The 21,819-nt window shown below is 40.4% G+C and overlaps 1 protein-coding gene across 3 annotated transcripts; it reads right to left on the bottom strand.

The window, feature by feature from the left end:
* Nucleotides 1-249: 249 nt before the first annotated feature.
* cpne1 (copine I) lies at nt 250-21,275 on the bottom strand. 3 transcript variants are annotated; one of them, XM_026350309.1, is made up of 16 exons: nt 21,161-21,262; nt 7,968-8,096; nt 7,691-7,870; nt 7,277-7,351; nt 7,004-7,075; nt 6,481-6,564; nt 5,669-5,758; nt 5,503-5,589; nt 5,320-5,406; nt 5,097-5,156; nt 4,690-4,823; nt 4,295-4,349; nt 4,113-4,167; nt 3,422-3,555; nt 3,106-3,342; nt 250-2,767 (listed from the first exon to the last, which is right to left on the bottom strand). In XM_026350309.1, exons 2-16 carry the CDS (start codon nt 8,094-8,096, stop codon nt 2,651-2,653), a joined length of 1,596 nt encoding a protein of 531 aa, XP_026206094.1. In that variant the 5' UTR covers nt 21,161-21,262; the 3' UTR covers nt 250-2,650. The 3 variants fall into 3 exon arrangements, with proteins under 3 accessions (XP_026206094.1, XP_026206093.1, XP_026206092.1); XM_026350308.1 differs by lacking the exon at nt 21,161-21,262 and adding an exon at nt 10,187-10,290; XM_026350307.1 differs by lacking the exons at nt 250-2,767; nt 3,106-3,342; nt 3,422-3,555; ... (10 more) ...; nt 7,691-7,870; nt 7,968-8,096 and adding an exon at nt 14,056-16,855 and having other exon boundaries at nt 21,161-21,275.
* Nucleotides 21,276-21,819: the final 544 nt, after the last annotated feature.

Raw genomic sequence — 21,819 nt, 5'->3', positions numbered from 1 at the left:
TTAAAAGGTTATCCTGACTAAGCCGTTTGACATATACAAATGTGAGAAGTGACCAAAAAGAGACACAAACGAGAAAACATTAATAAAACCAGTTTCTGTGGTATGATCCTGCTGGTATTTTAGGACAGGATGCAGACAAACAAAAGACAGAATCAAAAATGTATTTATCTAGAATTAACCTTTAAAGAGGCACTCTTCATTAAAATATACAATAAATAAGAAAAACCATTTCCTTTTTCTTTCCCCAAGTTGTTTTATTATTGAATACTACAAGGAAACTTGATACAGTCATGTTAGTTAGTGGTTACACTGGTTTATTTGAACTGGTTAGTTAATAGTAGACAGAGTTGGGTCTCATGAAACTGCAGCTAGAGTAGTTTAAAAGACTAGCTGAGCACAGCCAGCAGCACTGTGGAGCAAAGCATTATGGGAGGTGTAGTTCTTCGTTGGGATCTGACCAGTAATTTTGGTTTTGTTATTTCAAACAGCACATTTGAGCCCCTGTGGTGGTTCAACTGAGCTCAGATCAAATTCCCATCATTTTAATCTGATAATATTCATGTTACATCGTTAACAGTCTGTTGAGACTAAAAGTGGCACATTTTTTGGCTGTACTTTCCAAAGTAAAAGCTTCTGTAAACACTAGAATAAGAACAGAATTTCTCTTCAACTAGAAAATGGATGTAAAACAAATATAAAACAAGCTTTTGACAACAAAGAGGAAAATCAAAGACACATTATGGCAGCCTGACAAACCTACAGCACCTCTTCTTTTGGCATCAACATCAGCAGATCCATCCACTGATGAAGATAAAAAAATATTTTACCTTTTTGTTCACTACTGAACCTCAGAAAGTAGTTTTTAAATTTGTTTTGGAACATAAACGAATAACGGTTTTGCATTTCAACGGCTCTTTGACATTTTGACAAAAATACTGCAGTTTTTCATTTGTTTCCAGAAAGAAAAAGTAGTTTAAAGAATTAATATAGCTGACCTGTATATTAATATTGTGTATTTTTCTGACTAAACATTTTCTCAGACTTCTATCACTGACTTTTGCCTTGGACATACTCTAGCAGCATAATTTATTATTTTATTAAATCTAAAAGAGCCAATAAATAAATATGTATTTGGTCCAACTGTGGCTGAAGTGGATAGCAGTGGCTTGTCCTGTGCAGTGTACGGACGTTAATTTCTCATCAGTTTTCTTTTTTTTTTTTTTTATGTCGTTCTGCCAAAAAACAAACACAGGAGCTCTCCTTGTCATCAAGTTCTCTAGTGCGCATGTGTGGAACATGTCCACATACCATTGATTGCATTATGAATAAAAGTGCATCCATTAACTTGAAGTGTTTTTAAGGTGATCTAAACTTAATTCACATGGGTCGTCCCTGTGGTGTAAAGCTACATTTGAGTCTATCCTAGCCTTTATTGCAGACATCTCTCCTTCCTCTCGCTTCTCTCATTGTAAATTTTTGCTAAGTAACAGCTAGCTGATTAATTAGACTATTTTATACAGCTTTGTGGAATGAATTTAAAGGTATTATAACACTATGATGAAAACAGAAAAAAACATATGAAACAGGGCACAGCATCAATAACAATTAACTAGATTTGGCCATAATGCTGACACTGAAAAACCACGACTGGCGAAGAGAAGTGCATATTTTAACTACCTTGAAAAAAATTTGTTGTATTCTGATCGTTGTGGTGTATCTGAGCAAATCAGCGGTTTTACTACTACAACACTTTGAGACAAACATTCTGGGGTTTACAGTCATAAACTTGACTCGATATGAGATGAATGATTAACTGATAGTTATGCAATAAGTTGGCCAACCTGCAAACGACACGGACACGGTTTTGTGTTTTGGATGTTGCAGGTCATCAGGTCATGAAAGAAGTGCCCGAAAACATTCAGACCAACATTTATATCAACTACACTCGAGTCTAGGTTAAGGCTACAGTGACGTGTATAAAAAGGCAATAGTAGTAAAGCTATGTTAAAGGGTACATAAAAAGATTCATATCATCTTCCAGCATGTTGTGCATAAGCAAAGTGAAAAGTACTGATACCTGATTTATAATGCTAATTAGAGCCATTTATCCACACACATAAAGCTGATTGTGCAATGTCATCATGGTAACATGGAATCAACCATGTTGTTGATGTTGCTGTGATTAAACTGTTTGTACTGAAGTGGATGGGAAGACCTGATCTTTTCTCTATCAATACATAGTAGTTCAACTCTCAGCTCAGTTATATTCTTCAGTTCTGATAATGGAGACATGTGAATGTGGATTCAAAAATGTGTACGGCTTTGTGTGTGTGGCTCTGAGATTATTAAAGATACGCAAGTAAACATAACATTATTTGCATAGTTAGCGTAAAAGCAGCAGAAGGAATCAGTAATATATTCTACTACATCATAATCAGAGAAAGCAAAGTGAGTTGTGCCCAGCATCTCGATTGGCTGGCAGCTGCATGCTGCGTATTGAATGACTGTGGTTGGTCCCTGAAGCATGGTTCACTTTATGAGTGGGGGTAGAAATATAGGAATAGAGGGAGTGTGGTGCTCCGAGTCTGGAATAAGATCAGGTTGAGCTCTTAGCTTCGTGGGTGGATCTGGGGAAAGCAGATGACTAGGTTTAGACTTTGGGGGCAACTTGAGCTTTAGGCGGTTCAAGGCCTCGCATCTTGAAATAAGTGACGAGCTGGTTGGGAACCTCGGCGAGAACAGACTGAGCCAGCGCCGTCATGGGAGCCTGCACAGAGAGACAAACAGGAATGTAAAGCTAATGTGTGTGGTTCATTTATAGAAACAAAAACAACAAATTCTCATCCCCCATCTCTAAAACAATCATCAGCCGTTAACGGATAGTTTGGACATTTGTGCAAAACTGTGATTAAAGCAGCAAGAACCAGTAGCACGGGGGCGTCTGGCAAAATGACTGAACCCCATGCGGAGAAAAGGCTCAGGGACTTTTCCTGCTATTGGTACAACTTTACCTGAATTACAATGCAATCAACGCTATTAAATTACAGGCAAAGTGGACGAAGCACACAGCTACACAGTTGTTATTTATGAAACACACAGTCTTACATCTTTGAACTGTCTGAACGGGACAAACTGGACAATGTCTCTGGCAGCAGCTTCTCCTGACGCCGACCTCAGCACGCCATTGTCTCCATCCAGAAGATCCATGGCCTTAAAGTCCGCTGGCCCCACCCCAACAATAATGATTGACATAGGCAGCAGTGATGCCCGAACTATGGCGTCCCGGGTCTGGTCGAAGTCGGTGATCTCACCGTCAGTGAGGATGAGGAGGACAAAGTATTGCTGCAGAAAAACGCAGATATAGGTCAGGGTCTGAGTGTTTGTGGTTGATTTTGTTTTGAGTTTCTGCATTTGTCCTCACAGAGGCACTGTTGGTCTGCGCTGCAGCGCTGGCGATGGAAGCAACGTGGTTGATGATGGGGGAAAAGTTTGTGGGTCCAGAGAGTCTCAGCTTAGGCAAAACCATCCTGTAGGCTTCAACTATCCCCTGAATACCTGAGATACACAGAGAGGAAGTCAGATTATATTAGAAGGAGCCTGACCTAAGTTATTTTACTCTAACTGATGCAGTGAGTAGCTTCTCAATTCTTAAACAACCATGTTTGAATACACATCCTGTTGTCGTGGAAAAGATGTTAATCTGTTTCAGAAGGGTCAAATTATTGGCATGAATCAAGGAAAACATCTAAGGACTACTAAAACTGGGTTAAGAACTGTCCAATGGAAGAAGGTCATGTGGTCTGATGAGTCCAGATTTACCCTGTTCCAGAGTGATGGGTGCATCAGGGTAAGAAGAATAAATGTTGTGACATTACAGAAGCTTATCGAAACAATGCCCCAGGGAATGTGTGCTGTAATCAAAGCTAAAGGTGGTCAAATGAAATATTAGTGTGTGTGACCTTTTTTGGACGGGCAGTCCAAAAATATTATTAATTAATTAATTATTATTAAAAATAATGGAGTGGAACATAGTGGAACATTTTCGGCAGAATATTTGAAAACTTTAACTTAACATATAGAACCTAAATACAGGATGTTTACTGTATGTTTACCTGGGCAGAAGGGGTTAGTAGGGTTGAAGTTGAGGGCGAACTCATGGTGTGCAGCCTGTAAGATTAACAGCACAACAATTCAATAAATCTGACCATGGAAAACCTCTGCTCTGATAAGACTAGTGCAGTTACTTCATTGTTGCAAAATAACTTTAAACCTCAGAGGTGATTAGAAAGCTGACCTGGTAATCTGGTGGCAGTTTGGCTCCAAAACCAAAAGCTGGGAAGAGTTTATCACTAAAACAGAAAACAAAAAAAAAAAAACAGTCACAAAAATAAAAGCACAGTTTAGGCTTCAGGATTTTTGCAATGTGGTTAAAGGTTTAGTTTGTAGCACAAAGGGTTCACAGTGTGCGTGAGTGTATAGTTGATGGCTCAAAGTTTAGGTTGTACAAAGTAAAAAGATGGTTTAGGGTGTAGGACATAGGATGTATTAATACTAGAGCAGATTTTCTGATGTAGGATCTGCAATTTAGCTACAGTGTTAAGATGAACAGTTTGAGGTTAGTAGTGTCTGCACAATGTAAGGTTTGCGGCGTAATTTGAAGCTGTAGCTTCTCTGCGAGTGTGTATTGACCTGTCATAGTCCTGGATCACCTGGCCCACAGACCACAGAGCACTCAGATACTGGTTCAGACCATCTGGACTCATGTAGTGGAGAGACTCGGGTGAGCGAGGATCACCATTAGAGCCGGTAAAGTCGATCCCCACCTACAGTGTTCACACAACATTCATTGATAAATCATCACCTACAAACACTCATTCAATCATCATTCAAATTCAATAATATGTTATTTGTGTTAACATGCTGTAACTTTAAGAAAAACAGTATGTATCCCCGCTCATATGCATGCCATAATCAATCAATCAATCAATGTAAAGATGGCTAAATATCTGAAACCTGTTTACTTCAATGTGATTAATGGTGACTGATTAGAAAATAAAGCCTTTGCTTTACAAGCGTGTTCATTCATATTGACGAACCGTAAAGTTGACCTGGCAGCCGCCCATCACATAGTCCAGGAAGGTGTACTGAGCCACCATCTGTGTACATACAGAGACAAAGTGAAAAGGAAATCAGTCAAGCTTTTGTGCATCTATTATACAATAAAACTTAAAAGAAGTTACAAACAACGACCTATTTGTTAGTTCTATGGTTATAAAGCTGTAGCTCCCAGCAGAGAATTGTGGGCAATGTAGTCTCTACCTTGCAGCTCTTTACATAGACTACTCCAGAGTTTTTGTAGCTCTTCTTCTTCTTCTGTTTCTCAGGGTGGATACATTCAAACTCCACCTGAAGTGCACAGAAACAGTACACACAGTTAACGACCTTTGACCTCAAGACAGCCAGTAGAAAAATCTTAATATGTTTTATCACCATTGAACTCACAGAAGGTTTCTGCAGGTCTGAGACTGTAGTGGTGAAAGAACCAATCAGATCATGAGATCCATCACTGTCATGATCAGAACAATCCACCTGCAGGACGAGGAGATATAATTTAACTGTGGACTATGAGTGGGCGATATGACCGAAGATAGAATCTGACAGGTGGAACCTTCAGTGATCTGTTGAGGTCGCTCGAGCAGAACGTCTGGAGAGGAACAGTGAACTTCTTCCAAGAGGGATTCAGGTTGTTCTTCACCACCTAAAAAACACACAGTTTGATCACAGTCATCATCTTGAAATCACATCCCGAGTATTTATGAGCCAGATTTGATTGAAACAGAAAAATATGTGAATAAGAACAATTTGTGAATTTGGCTGCGTTAAAACAAATACAATGTGGAACCAGTGGGAACTCTGAAGTTTCACAAGCTGTGTCTCTTGTTACGTTGCTCTTCTGCTTCTCCCTCCCTCACCAACTACAAACAAAAAAACTGGTTTTGCTGGACTAACAGCCACAAACTGTTTTACAAGTATATATGTTGCGACATATAGGCTGAGGCCCAGCATTTTAATCCACTGAGAACAGCACAAGGTACTAATATGTGCTCTTGTACCCTTTGCTTAGCTAACATGTTCAAAACTGCAGGGTATGCCCAAACGCACATGTTGTCCTAATATAGTAGGTAGCAAAGGAAGCAGGAGCACATTTGCCAGTTAAGGAACTCAGACTATATACTTTAAACTGAGAACAGTATAATACAAACATACAGTGGAGGTTTATCCAGAGACAAAAATAAAACAACGAAAATGGGAAAATCATTAATTTTCATATGAAGTGTATAACATCACAGCGCATTAAACAGAAATATCACTATAAATCACTGCACCATTTGACAGTAGAATATTCAAAGACAAAAAAAAAAAACATTTGGAAAAAAAACTTTGAGTACAAAATGTGTGTGTGTGTGTGTGTGTGTACACCTCTGTCCTGTGGACCAGCTGCCACTTTCCACTGTCTCCTTGTTTAAAAAACTCCAGGAATGGATCAGACTTCCCAAACGTATCCTGAACAGACATGGGACAACATGACACAATCTCATTCACTGTTTAGCCACAAAAACAGGTAACTGGCAGCTAAATATGCAAATGTAGGACAAATGACAGTGGATGAAAGGTACAGTTACATTAGTCCTACATTCAATTCAATATCTTTTAACTCATCTCTAAAAACAAAAACAATATGATGTTAAGGTGGTACTAACATGTTTATGGATTTACAAAGCCCATTGCAGGAAAAGTAGGAACTAAAATGCAATCAACCGAGCATCTTTCCAAAACATGTTAAAACTTTGTCTTTAAATTGAAATGCATCCTACTACACAATAAGGACAATTACACCAACTAAGCATTAGAGTTATGATAGGCTCTAATGCAACACAGTCCAGAAGATGTTAAAAGAAGGAGAAAAGAAAAGTAGAAAGATGACATGGAGACGTGGAGCTACCTTTTTGTCAAGGTTTTTAGCTGCCAGTTCTAATTCAATGGCTCTGTTGTCCTTTATCTCTTCTGCTGTCACCTACACAAACACAGATGTTTCACATTAATCTCGGTAATTTTTTAGCACAGATTCTCTATGGGTACAAAGTAACATAAAACAGATTACAATAATAATAAACAGCTGATAAGTTTAAGGATGTATGTTAAAATATTTATTTATTTATATATTTATATATATTTCCAATGAGGTTGTTTGCAATCACACACGGTCTGTACTTACAGTGATGGTCCCTTTGCCTGCAGGTTTGTTTTTCTTTAGCTGCAGTGGTCTGGTCAGAGTTTTGCTGGCAACAATCTGAAACACATACAGCAAAACTGCTTTGGATAAAAGTGCCATATTTGATTCAGAGACTACGTTGTGACTACAGAGTTTGTCCAGCAGAGGACGGCACAAACATCATTGTGGAAACAAGAAACCCTTTGAGAGGTATGTGCCACAAATGTAAGTAAATTAAAATGCAATGACAAATCTTAACATTTTATTTACAACAGGTATTGTGACAGTAACAACCTCCATTACCACAACCTATTCTCCAGACAAAAGGTACCACTCCACTAGAAATCGCACAGAACAATAACAGAACAAGCTACACAACCTCTTAAGTAGTCTAAAAAGCACAATAAAAACCTGTACCTGTCCCAGTGTCAGCTCCACCCCTCCCAGGTAGTCATCATCATTGAGGTTAGAGGTTGAGTTGTCGATGTCGTACACTGCCAGCTTCAGATTCTGCACCGTCTCAAACTGATAATCCACCCTCAGACGCTCACTGAAAGATGGACTGGAGCAGTTCTTCACTTGCTCTGTACGACCCAGCTAAGATACAGAGGACGATTTTTTTTACATAAAACCAATAATAATAATAATATTTAGATAAAGACCTGTGTGTCCTGTAATGAGACTGCTTTGTTACCTCAATCCATTTGTCTCCTCCTGTACTTTGCAGCAGCACACACAGAGGATCGGACTTGGAGCCAACATCTTTATCCAGCAGGTTGGAGCAGGAGACGGACAGCTCCACTTTAGTAACACAGTCCGCCATCTAAGGGGGGACAGAGAGAGACCTTCAGATCAGGATTTACAACAAAATCTTCAGTATCACAGCAGACAGCAGTCACAGTTCAAAAAGTAGGAATTGGTAATAGTATACTGTTTTTGTCTGGAACTGAAGCACAGCACAGTCCGTCTGCTGAGGTGAAACAACATTCAGGTATTTTGACACGGCCAATGTGATTCTGACCAGTTGAGAAAATGTCAGTCACCTTTCACTACCAGTCCAAGGCAATCAAGTCAATTTTGCCAATATCCCAGTTCACAGTGTTGGTGGTTCAAATCCTGACACCACCTGTGTTCAAGTTTCTCCAAGCAAAACACTGAAAATGCTACTCATTTTGAGGAAAAGTGTCAAACTAATTCATGCAGTGTATACAGCAATAAATAGAAACACATCTAACACCCACTAAACCACAGCATCTCTGATCAAAGCCTAACTTTCCTAACGTTCCTGTCAAATAGCTCTGTTCGGATCCTGAGGTACATGAGTATTGCAGTCAGTTAGTTGCTGCCACACCTGGGGCCGATTTCCAAAAACTGGTTTAACAAAATCTGACCTGGACACTCTCAATCCCCAACCCTGACACAAAAACTCAGATGATTCCAGAAAAGCTGGGCAGAAAAAGCTCAGTTAACTTTAAGTTTGTTTACTCTGAGTTACATGAGAACTGAAAAAAGCCCTCATCAGTGAGACTCAGAGACTATTTGACACCATGACATGGGCAAATACAGAGCAGATGTGCAACATTAATGCAACATTTATTTATTAAATGTTGTCAAATAACATATTTATTCAGTGCTGGGGGCAACAGAAGCTCAAACCCAACAGATAAAAAATGAATTTATTTATAGATCTCTGATTCTAACCTCAGTCTGATTTACTAAAACCGGTTTTGTTTATTTTTAGTTATGACTGCAAACATTTTGACCGTTAAAAATAATGCTCAGCAGCATTTAACAACCATAGTATAATGTGTTAAATTTAAACATAGTAACTGAAATGCTGTTATAACAAGATTATCCTACTGTATATTGAAAAAGTCACTTTTAAACTGCATTTAGTCCAGTTTTTAAATCTGCTTTAAGTCTTTTCAGCTGCACAAAACTCACCCACACTCACCACATTATCATGTAATCTGTGATATAATATGATAACTATGATAGGAATGTTCCAGAGCAATTCAAAGATCTTTTTAATTTATAGTGATTAATCCACCATATGTCATTTTGTTATTTGAATGTGAGCTGATCATAAAAGTGGTCTTGATAAAGATAGGACTCCAGTAACAAACTAATAGGCTCCTATCCTGCTGAGATTGTGATTGATGTATAAATGAGGAAGTGGAACAACATGCCAAGGAGCTTCTTCAGGTGTGATTGAAGGGTGGAGACTCGTGGTTGACAGAAAAAAAAAAAAAACTGTAAGCCGGCAGGTTAGGTTCAGAGAATAAGTTGCAACAGGCTTAAAACGAGTCTATTAGAAAAATCTTTGTTTCTAAAACTGGAAACTCAAAGGTTTCCCTCAGTTTTTACTTTCTAGAATAACTTCCTGGCAAACTAAATGTTACTTATGTCGAGTTTTACAGCCACTGATTCACCTTTGACTGTTTTACTGTCAAATGTAATTAAATGAGCAAGAAGCACCCAAAGGCAACGCCAGCAGTTTAAGTTTGAATGAAGATGAACCATCTGAAGCTGTAAAATCCGGTCGGTCATTGAAACCAGCATTTTACCAAACACACTCACTGAAACTGTAAAACAGTTTAGTCAGTTCAACCACAGTTTACTAAACACACACCAGTGCTCTCTCTCGCTTTCTCTCTCTCTCCCAAACACACAAACAAACACACACTTTGTTTGTTTGCATTATGTCATGACTATATAAACCACTTTATTAGAGCTGATTTAATTTATCCGCCTCAGACCAGAAGGAGCAAACATCGAGGTGGAGAACAACTACTCACACAGTCCAGGACAGAAATCCACACTTTTCCCAGACAGAATAAATATACAAACTTTATCTGAGCACTCTATTAGACATTATACACAGATTAATCACCGCCAAAGATTAGATTTTACCTGTAAATGAGTCAGAGAACAGCCGATAATCTTCGAGCAGCAGCTTTAGCTAACAGGGAGCGGCAGGAACACAAACTGAGAAATGAGGAATCTGATTGGACAGGCAGTCACAAGCACGGAATCTGATTGGACAAGACGACTGTCATTCACGCCCCCGGGAACATAAAGATTAGATGACGTTTTCTCGTTATTCAACACTTCCGACCAGTCTCCTTCAGAATAAAAGCAGCATTAAAACAACTCGACTGCTCTTAGTACGATGTTGTGTACTTGACAGCACAGACTGGATGCATTAAAACAGCTTGCAGCAAGTGTTTTACAAATCAATATATTATGCACTGCATGTAGCAAGGCATTATTTGTTATTAACGTGTGAATCATATGGGGAATCTACCAACCTGAACCATCAGTATAGGTACAACTTATTCCATGAACATATGAATAAAAAAAAAGCAGTCTAAGGATCAAAGCAGCTTGCCTGGGGCATAAAGTTAATAACTCAAAGAACAAAGTGCAAGAAAAGGCCAAAAGAAAATGGGGGGTAAGGTGATTTTTAATTTCACATGACCTGAATATAGTCCATCATCCGTTAATTTCCATTCTAGATCATATATTTCACAAAAGCATGGCAGTGTGTGTAAATTCCATTTCAGTAATGAGACTTTAACTACTAGATATGTTCAGTCTTTGTGACAATAATTGTAAGACCTAGTTGTGAAAAAAAAGAAGAAAAAAAAAGGTGCTTTTATGTTGAAACAGCAGAACCGGAAGTACTGCTGATACAGCAGAAACACACATTACACATGCTTGATGAACTGGACTGAGACTGTAACAGAAGAAACAAACTGAAACAGCACAAGCCAACCTCCCCCCGGAGGAGGAAAACAATGGAGTTTCATTTTATTCATCCTTTGCAGTAGAAACACAGCGGAGTCAGAAGAAGCTGTAGAGCATCACATCACAAATGAGAAACAGACAAGGAAAGTCCCAAAACACAGAAACAATACACATACTGAAAAAGAAAAAGGAAGCAAAATGTAATACTGAAAATCTCTGTTAATCTCTCTCTCTCTCACACACACACACACACACACACACACACACTTCCTGCCTTTGCCAACTGACCATCTACAGCCCACCATCCACCAAATACCAACAACAATTTTTACTATGTACATATTACTCTTTACCAAATCTGCGTTGTTTCAAATAAAAATAAATTCCATCAAAAGTAAATGTAACATTGCTATTGATGGTCTACAGGCTACAGTATTTACGGGTCATTGCGGATATAGTATCTCATGTATTAAATGGAACATCTTAGCAACTGTAACTCACCTGGAAGTCCTGTTTTCTGTCTACTGATCAGTAGCAGGGGGAACCTCAGCAGGTCAATAACAGCTCAGTGTCACTCACAAATCATTTGCAGGATTTATTTTATTCTAATACATTGGTTTCCTTTTCCTCCCAAACAACAGGCCCACAACACAACATTAAGGCCTTTTTTATCCATTTCCTTGACACACACTCAGACACTAATACACTGCATATGCAAGCAACTTATCTACAGTATGTACCTGTTAGGAGGTTAACCATTTCCTGCAGCAGGCAGTTCCTCTTGAGACAAAACTATTTCCATTTCTGCTAATTATTACAAAATTAGTATGAGGCAACTTTGGTACTAACTTTAAAATCTGCATTAAGAGTACATCACAGACGCTAAGAGCAATTGAAAAGATTTAAGCCAACAATGTTTTTATCTTTTTATAATTTGTGGTAGACATTTTTGACTGTTTAAAGCTTAAATGTTTTTATTATCTGTGAGTTAATTTCTTTACTGCCCTTCTTTCATGTTTGCCTCATCTTTTTTGTTCTGAGGTGAAGGAACAGGATAGACTACATGATGAATCCCATCTGGACGGTAATCTAATGTTACAACCAACTATGTTTACTTAAACCTGATCATTAAATCTTGTCAAAGACATTTATCTATATGAGCAAAAAACAAAAGTGTAAAAAAGTATATCTATCTATCATGAAATCATTTCATATAAAAAAGGTTCACTAAACTACTTTTACATTACTTCACAATACTTTTTTTTGCATGATCCCCGCTGATCCATATTTCTGGAGGAGGCCCAGGCTTCAACAGTAGCTGTATCCACTGGCTGTGTGACCAAAGACAATTAAGAAGGATGTAGGGTAAGTATTCTTAATATTGAAGTTTTGTGAGGGAACACATGTGGATCTCACTGCAAACCACCTGGAATCCTGTATCACACAAGGCACAAAATCATAGCAAATTTATCTAAAAATGTGCTAGATTTTACTTCATGTTGACCGGTCAGCCGTCCTACTAGTTTTTTCACCTGTGCACTACACAAGTGGTCAGTAGCAGATATTCCTGTATTCACAGAGTGAACACTATCCAATTCTAATTATTTTGGTTTCAAGTCATTGAAATGCATAAAAACTGCAGTTTAGATTTGTAATGCATTGGGTCTGACTGCTAGCAGGAAGATTACTTAAGGCAGTATTTAAATTTAAGTAACTCAAATTTCACTGAATACTTACTAAGATACTTTCTTGTCTAATCTAAACAAAACCAACAGGCTTTTATTTAAGTAAAGAAAAAAAAAAACAAGGAAACTAAAAACTGGAATCATGGGTGTGACAGTGAAGAGCAGTCAGAAAGAGCTCATTTCAGATGAGCAGTTGTGCATCAGGAATGTCCTTTTATTAGCCAAAGCGAAGGAAACTCCAAACCATGTACGGTTACATGATCATACAAGCTTGTTCACACTGACAATAGAAAGAAAAATTAGCTTTAAAGATGGAAACACCCAGAAGATTATCAAACAAACCACAAAAAGCTACCAAACTAAAAACACTACAGACTTCATCTTAGGGCTCTACATCTCAAACATCAACTAGACAAATGCTGTGGAAGGGGAAGGGTTGGGTGGCATTAAACACAGCAACATCAAAAAATGTGACAGAGAAAAAGTATTCAGCGGCATCGGGTCATTATTTACAAAATAAAACAAATCAGCAATCTGTCCATCACACATCCACAGAGCACTCCTGCAACACATAATTGTATCACCATTTTACCATAGCAACAGAGTGTCATGTCAGCCTTTTACAGTGGCAGTAAAGCTTGATGTCAGTATAATTTTTACCATAGCAACAGGCATGTCAACATTGCAACCATAGCAACTGAGCATTAACATATGAGCTTTGTATCATATTTTCATCAAAGCAACAGAAAATGTAAAGATGTTACCATAGCAACAGATAAGGTGAAGACATTACCATAGCAACAGATAATGTGAACATTTTACCACAGCAACAGAGCATAAACATTTTATCATGGCAACATACTGTGGCAATTCATCATCATTTTTCATAGCAACAAAGCATGTAAAGATTTTGCCAGAGCAACATAGCATGTCAATTCTAAACCACAGCAGCACAGCATAGATAAGCGCATACAGAAACGTTACTAATTATAATTATCATTTTACCACAGAAACAAAACAAGTGAGCATGTTCAGTGTGTGAACTCTGGACATGATTTGACAGAAAGCTGCATTGTTTGAAACAAGGTAAGAAAGGACCAAAATCCTGCCAACATCATCATCATCATCATCATCATTAGTTTGTGCTACCAGAGTCAAGTGGGGAAGCTGCAGGAAACAGCAAAGTCTGGATCAGAGGTGTCCTACTGGACAAACCGCAGGGCCATAGGGCTTACCTGCCATTATCTACAAACAAGAAGGAGGAAGATCCATAACGAATCACAGTCAGTTTACAGGGCAAGCTCTAACCTGTTTTATGGTATGGTCAGGTGTGTTTTTGTTGGATTGTTCCATTTGGAAGGTTGATCCAGGTAGTTTCAACATTTACCAAGAGTCAGTTTAAGCAGGGATTTAACCCAGGCTTATCTTGACTTTGCGTGCTCCAATAGGTCGGTCGTTAAGGTCCATAACAGCAGCAGCAGCCTCCTCATGGTTCTGGAAAGCCACCATGGCCTCACCTGTTGGCAGGCCTTTCTCACTAAACTGTAGGCAGACCGAGCCTGGTAGTACCTGGTAGCCATAGAAGAAGTCCATGATTTCGTCCACAGTTACAGTAAACGGCATGTTCTGAAGCTTTACAATTGTCGGGCCAGCGGCACCACGTTGACTGTTGGGATTATTGGAACCTCCAGGGGCCGGCTGGTTACGGAGCCCATCAGCTCCTGGTGTAAACACTTGTGGTCCACCTGGGGCTCCTCCCCCTGGACGCCCTTGGTTGTTATTAGCCCCTCCCCCTCGATTTTGTCCTCCTCCACCTCCTTTTCTGTTGGCATTGTCAAATGGTGCTAAGCCTCTTAGCCCATCCTGGCCGAACGGAGCTCCTCCTCCAGTTCCAGGTCGAAAGCCTGGTGGCTCCAAGATTGGAGCTCCAGGGAGACCGGCAACTAGTGGAGGAGCTACGCCTAGATTCACATCTCCAAAACCAGCTGCCAAAGGAGGGAGAGGAGGAGGGCCAGCCAGTCCATTCCCTGGAGCTGAGAATGGAGTCACAAAGGGAGCACTGTTGAGATTCCCCATGGTGTTTCTGAGAAAGTTAAACTCTTCCCCACTAATCCCAGCAAATGGGTTGATCTGGGGTTGCTGAGGATTGGGCTGGGCTTGTTGGTGCTGGTTCTGATTTTGGTTCTGCTGGTTCTGGTTGCGTTGACCCCTCTTGTTCTGGGGAGGAGGATTCCTCTCAATTTCCTTCATCTGGTCAAACGTCACCAAGTGGACAAAGGCATCGCGGCCGTTTAGTTTTTGGCGGTGCAGTCTTTCAGCTTTTCGGGCATCTTCTTCAGTTCGCAGTTGAAAGATAGCTTGCCCTAAACCATTGCCATGGCTGTCTGTAAGAACCTTCAAGGTTTCCTCATACAGCCCCACACCCTCCAAGAAGGCCCGCACATCCTTTTTGGAGACGTTGTAAGGGATATTCGTGATGTGTGCGCAATTCCTAGGAACTTTCAAGCCATCTTGATTCTTGCCATCACCCTGTGCTGCTTCACGTTTGCGGATGGCATCAATCTTTTCAAGCATTCCCTTACGGCTTATTGGGTGTACTTGGATGAAACGGGTTCCCATGTACTGCATGTGAGCACCTAGAGCAGACTTGTAGTCCTGTTCTGTTTTGAACTCTAGGAAGCCCTCTCCTGTGGCTCGTCCATTGGGCCCATAGGCAATGTAGATGGTGTCCTCCACAATTTCCAAATTCTTAAAGAATTCCTTAATCTGTTTCTTGTCTGCCTCATAGGGAAGGCCCTTCAAGTAGACACAGAATTCCTGCCGATGGGGAGATCGTGACCTTCCTCGCTGATCCCTGCCTCCTGACCCCGTATTACCACGACGGTGTTGCTGGTCCTGTGAGTCATTGCCGTTATTTGATTTACTGCTATTGTGAGAAGCATGTCCTGTTGTACCGTCACTGAGGCTGGCCCATTGCCGCTCAGAGGCTGGGGAAATCTCAATAAACCTTTGCCCCATCATGCCACCTCCCCGCTTCACTGCTTCAAAGCTGTCCTGGGGTGAGAAGAATTTGACCAAAGCCCTGCCAGATGGCCGACCTTGTGCATCCCTCAGCAGACGAACCCCATCCACCCCTAAACCCCTAAAAAATTCCCTGATCTCCACCTCTGTACAGGAGAAAGGGAGGTTTTGTAGAAGAACAAACAACTCATCAGGATTGGCTGCTCCTGCTCCAGTGGCTACTGCAGCAGCAGCCTTCATATGTGCCTGGAGGCCAAGAGAGGCCAGAGGAGTGAGAGGATTAAACAGCATAGGGTTGGGGGTTCCAAGAGGAAGGCCAGAGCCCAGTCCTCCTGGAGGAGGGAGGGAGGGATTGAAGGGAGGCAGGGAAGACATATGCGAAAGGTGGGACATAGGTGGAACTGGCGGACCTTGTGACATGGGGGAGACAGTAGGGACAGGAGGAAGGGAGGACACTGGAGGAGGAACTGGAATTGTGGGCAATGTGGGCATAGGGGGCATTGAAGGCATACTGCTAAGTGGAAGGATGGGTGGAGGGCCTGCGTTGAGCGATGCCAAGGCTGTGGTGATTGTGGGTGCTGAACTGTAACTATTGGCAAAGCTGGGCACCGCGCTGGCCAAACTAGCTGCTGCCTTGTTGCTCGGTGGATCCTGAGAGGAGCTTGCCGCTGTCGCTAAGGCTGAGGGGTTACTAAAACCTTGGTTTCCATGGCTAGCGCTTCTCCCTGCCGACCCTGACTGCACTGTGGGTATAGGGGCAGCACCCCCTGGTCGGCTGGCATTTCCTGCTGTAGGTGGAGCTGTCTCCACAGCACCAGCACCAGCCTCAAACCTGCGACGGCTGAGTTCGATCATGTTCTGCATTTCTGTCTTGCTACTAAGCAACAGTGACACTTTTGAGCCCTTAATGGACCCACCTGTACGCATCATCCCCAGCCGAGCGTCCTCATCAGTAGCGAAAACAATGAAGGCCTCTCCATGCTCACCCCCCACGATATGCACTCCCCCGTCAGGGATGGTGAGGCCAGAGAAGAAGTGTCTGATGTCCATGGTGCCGGCTACTATGGGCAGACCCTGCAGCCTGATGACTACTGCCATACTGACTGCTAAACAACAGCCCTACAACCTGGGGAGAAAGCAACACTACTGTCAGATGGAGAGTAGAAAGAGAAGGACCAGTGGTTTCCACATGTTTTCTCAGGAAACTTTGACTTTGCAGGTCAATAAGGGTTTACACACAGGTTATATTTCTGTTTCTTCTGAACAGGCCAGAGACCTTTTATTTAAACTTTGTGTGCAGTTTTTGGGTCCTGACATTTGGAAACCAGTGGTGTTAGAAGGGTTTGGGGGACAGGTGTGAAAAAACTGGCAAAAAGCTAGCTAACACCATAATATAACAAACAGTCTGCTGTAATCCACACCTTTTAATAACTTTGATAAACTTGATCTCGAGACACCATTCATTATTCTTTCAAGTATCATAAAGAAATGCAAGATTAGGAATAAAAGAATTAGGGATCAGCATTGATCTTGATAAACATATACATATGAATAAAAAAAAAACTCAGAGAGGATACAAACAAGAAAAAATGTTCCCAGAGGAACAGAACACTTCAGAAGGATAGAACTGAGATACACTCAACCAATAGTATATTATCTCATCAACCCTCTCTGATGTTATGCATTAGAAGTAATGAGCAATTTAAACAGGGCAAAAATGCTTCACAGTGCAAAATAGAGTGAAACGGTTGACAGGAGTGGTATCATTAATTCTTCAATGTGCAAAAGTGTTGGCAACTAACTATATCGGTTTCTTCTTACTGAAGCAAGCATGCACCAGGACTAGCTCACATCCTGTAACTCCTTCCAAAGAATATTGGTTTGCAAACTGACAACTCATTTTCTGTAACGATTGCATATCAGATGACCTCTCATATAGTCAAATAAATTTGACATTAGAAGCCTTTAATCTCTACACATACTAGTTCCATGTATACTGTACATTAGAGGTTGCCTGCAATTAATTTGTTTTACATTTCCTTCACTGTTTCTACAATGCAGTACAAATATTTTGCTCGTATTTGTTGAATATATCATGCAACAGTAAATAAATCTCATGCAAATTGCAACTCAACTAGGTGTGTGTAATGTTTCTTTGTGTAATAGACAGATGATATCTGCAACATTGAAACCTGGTGAAAACATCAGAAACATTTCTATTGAAAATATATAGACTGACTTCATCCTTTCACAGAACAGACTAACCGAAGTTTTCAGTTAGCAGAGACACAGTTATCAAAGGCCAAAACTCACCATTGTTAAAACCAGCAACATACACCAAACATACTAAACCAACTCAGACTTTACCCAGAACCAGACTGAATAAACCTTCTAATTATCTCAACAACATCTTGCAAACACCAAGCAACGACCTGACACCTATTTGGCAACCAGGTGACCAGCATCAACATGAAAGTGACCAGGACTAATCCTGAAGCCTCCTAAATCTTCAGGCATCACCAAATCAACAGACAACATTTCACAACTGGATGTAGAATACCATCACATGACGAAGATATCAAGCAGCAAATCTTTAATACATTGTCAACAAAACATTAGCATCATGTCAAAAGGGGCAACATCAGTAACTTGTCAACAAGAGGAATATCAACCAACAGTTTAACAAAAGCAATGTCAGGTACATGTAAACCAGAGCAACAATAGCATCATATCAACCAGAGCAACATTAGCATCATGTAAACCAAAGCAACATTAGCATTATGTCAACCAGAGCAACATTAGCAACTGAGCCAGCACAACCAAAGACAGTAGCTGATCAGAAGAGAAAGCAAACAGAAGTGAATTACAGAGTAACATGTTAGCTAGTACCAATACAACACGTTGCCCAACAGAGTAACAGTAGGTGGCTCAATGGCTGCTGCTTACAAATGTAATTTCCCAACAACCTCTGGATCCTCCTACAACATTTTTAGGCGTCTGTTGTCCAACTAAACCTGATCTTCAACCACCAGTCAAACATAATAGTATTAAATGTACATTTCAGTCACTCCGGTAATGCGTCACTTCACAAAAACATTAGAAATGCCAACATTTTAACCTACCTGTTTGGACTGTCAGGCTGCAACCTGCAGCTCAGTATACCTTTCACCACACTGCCTGATTTCAAACATGATCATCATCAATTACAACATACTCAACCTCAGCACAGAAAAAGAAAATCACACCAGGAGTGGCATATGATTGGCCATTCACCCAACACCTTTTTTATGAACTTTAAGAACATGGATATCATCTTTCATTACTTCTGAGTGTCAAACGTGACGCATTAACAGCAGAAAGAGGATAATATGCAGCAGGAAGGAAAACAGCAACAGCTATAATACAGGGAGTTAAATGTTCAGCTGAAAATCACCTTCAGAAACCCAAACTGAATTTTAATGCAAGAAATCCAGAAATAAAGATCAAAATACTGCACTTTCTTAGCTGTAATACATAACTGCTAACAACACCAATTATGAAAAATAGCAACTACTACAACAAGCAGATAAAAGATTCCTGTACTAGTAATCACAGCCTCCGCAGAGCCATGACCTCAACATCATGGAGACAGTTTGAGATTAAACTTAGAGACAGAAGCCAGTGAGCCAGCTCTCAATCTGAAGAAGAGCTGTGTATGTTCATTTAATTGTATGTTGTTAATTGATAAATCAAGTCATGGTGTTCTTTTGAAAGCATGCCCACTTCAAGTGTCTAAAACCTATCTCATCAAAATCTGGTTAATGTCTGGGCTCTAATGGGCAGTATGAAACCACAGAGAGCTTTGTTTCATTATTTTTCATTTGTTTCTCTTTATGAGCAGTGTAGCTCTATCCGGACCGGATATATTAGAGCCATTACCACACTTGCATAACAGAGACCTTAAGTCTGGATGACAAATTAGTAACTACATCTGTGCATTTACATGTACTTTGTAACAAGGTTGCTGAGAAAATTCAAGTTACCACGTTAAATGGGGAATGTACTTTAGTAATCTGATTACTGTTAATCCATGTTTTTAAGTAACCAGATTTCTCCTCTACCCTGTATTTATTTTGAAAACGCGAATGGTGTGAATTTGAAAATACTCAAATGTTCAGTAGTGGAAACCTACTTATTTAGACTTCTACTAGCCATCATGTATCAGTAGCCAGAGTGTTATATCTATTTATACAAGTTAAAATGCAATGGGATGATTGCCTAGTCGATACAAAGCATAGAGGAAAAACTTGATACTCTTAAAGCCTGTGACCAAGGCAGTAGAAACAGTACAGCAAGCCCTAACATACATATTCTAGCCAGTAGCACTGCTGGAACTGGAAAAAGCTTAGTGAAAAATACAGAAAAAAGGAACCTAAAAATGTTGTGTACTAAATCATTTACACTGCTGCTCTCGCACAGTTTACTTTCATGTACGATAGCCTTGACAGCACCAGTTTCATATGTCGTTAAGCCCAGATTATGATAATGTTGAAATGCATGAGATGAGCTAAGGTTGTTTTTTTTTTTTTTTTTTTTTTAAAGATAGTAATCTGTACTTAAATCCAGTCCCTTCACATTGCCACCCTGTCTGAGTATTTTATCTTGCATATGCATGCATAGTAAAACACTGATTACACACATAGTGGTGCATGCCAACCCAGTGCCTGACTGAAAATAACTCTGAACCAAAGAAGTTTCAGTGTTTAACCATCGACTGACACGATCACCGTGAAACCCAGACTGTCTCCATGACAACTGTCACTCATCTCGTCACCAACAGTCTACCTGCTCACAGCAACAAGTCGTGACGTCACGGCCCGGGGTGCGTCGTGGTCGCTCCAGTAAACGATCAACCACAGAGTATCCGAAACTGAGCTGCAGAAAAAAACTGTTCGCATCTCCAACAAACACACACACACAGCTCCTCCTTATTATTATTATTATTTAGGTCACACAACAGATAAACAACCAGAAAAAAAACAGCCGACCCTCATTGGAAAAACTCATTCAAACGTCATAACCTATCGATTGACTAACTAACGGTCGTTAGTTAGCTAGGTGCAGGACAACATCTTAAACCAGCCAGAAGTTTTACACCAAGAGGTTCATTATGATAAACAGATATCAGTTACGACGTCTCTGCAGTGAGATCCTAACAGTCTTAGGTGGCTAAAGGTAGCTAGCTAGCTCACATTTAAACACGTAACTGTGGTAAGACTAGCATAGTTTAGCTGCCTGAGCATGCTAACGCTCTGTTAGCCACCTAGCTGGTTGTGCTTTGTGTGTGTCGGAGCAGAGCTGCGGGTAGGATGCACGCTTTTAGCGGCTCCTCTCGCGCTCGGCTCCCGGTGCGAATGCATCACTGAGCGAGATGTCGCCGCTGGATTCTTACCGAGAGTTTTGTCAACAAACACACTCTAACTCATGCACGGGCCTCTTTTCTTCTCACTCCGTCTCTTCGTCTCTCTGTAGGCTGCGAAATGTCGGCGCAAGCACCGCGATACCGGACGGGATGACGTGACCAGCGTGACCTGACGTCAGAACGACGACGCCCCCTGCTGGTTGAACATACACATATAACATCTTCAGAGGGTGGTATGTCCCAAACCTTCTCACCCTTCTTTAGCACTTTACCTCACTAATTCCTTAGTGTGTGAATGAGAGAAAATCCCTGCAGCCAGGGTGAAAATCCCAAAACCAAATGAGGGAAGCGTGTTATATCAGAATCAGAATGCATGCCATCAACTGAAATGACAATGATCCTATTCACTATGACTTAGTTACAGGTCCTGTTTCAAAAACCTGCTTTAATATCATTCAGTTTATACTGCATACACACTTAGCATAAATTAATTTGCTTTACAGTGACATGGTTCTTACACATGATGTGGCGGCTAAAGGGTCTCCAAACCACATTAACACAGATATGAATGACCTCACACAATGTTTTTTTAACAATGGCAAATAACAAATATTAGTAACACAGTATACTATTACACTGTTCTAATATTAGTGGTTACTATTTAATTTTGTTTTATTAAATAGTATAAA

Source organism: Anabas testudineus, chromosome 5 (genome assembly GCF_900324465.2).
Source record: "Anabas testudineus chromosome 5, fAnaTes1.2, whole genome shotgun sequence".
In the NCBI taxonomy this organism is placed as follows: Eukaryota; Metazoa; Chordata; class Actinopteri; order Anabantiformes; family Anabantidae; genus Anabas; species Anabas testudineus.
Note: the sequence above shows the minus strand (reverse complement) of the source record. Positions and strands in the feature narration are given on the sequence as shown.

Coding starts and splice junctions, on each gene's coding strand:
- cpne1 (XM_026350307.1), bottom strand. CDS start 16,827: ATGGCAGTAGTCATCAGGCTGCAGGGTCTGCCCATAGTAGCCGGCACC.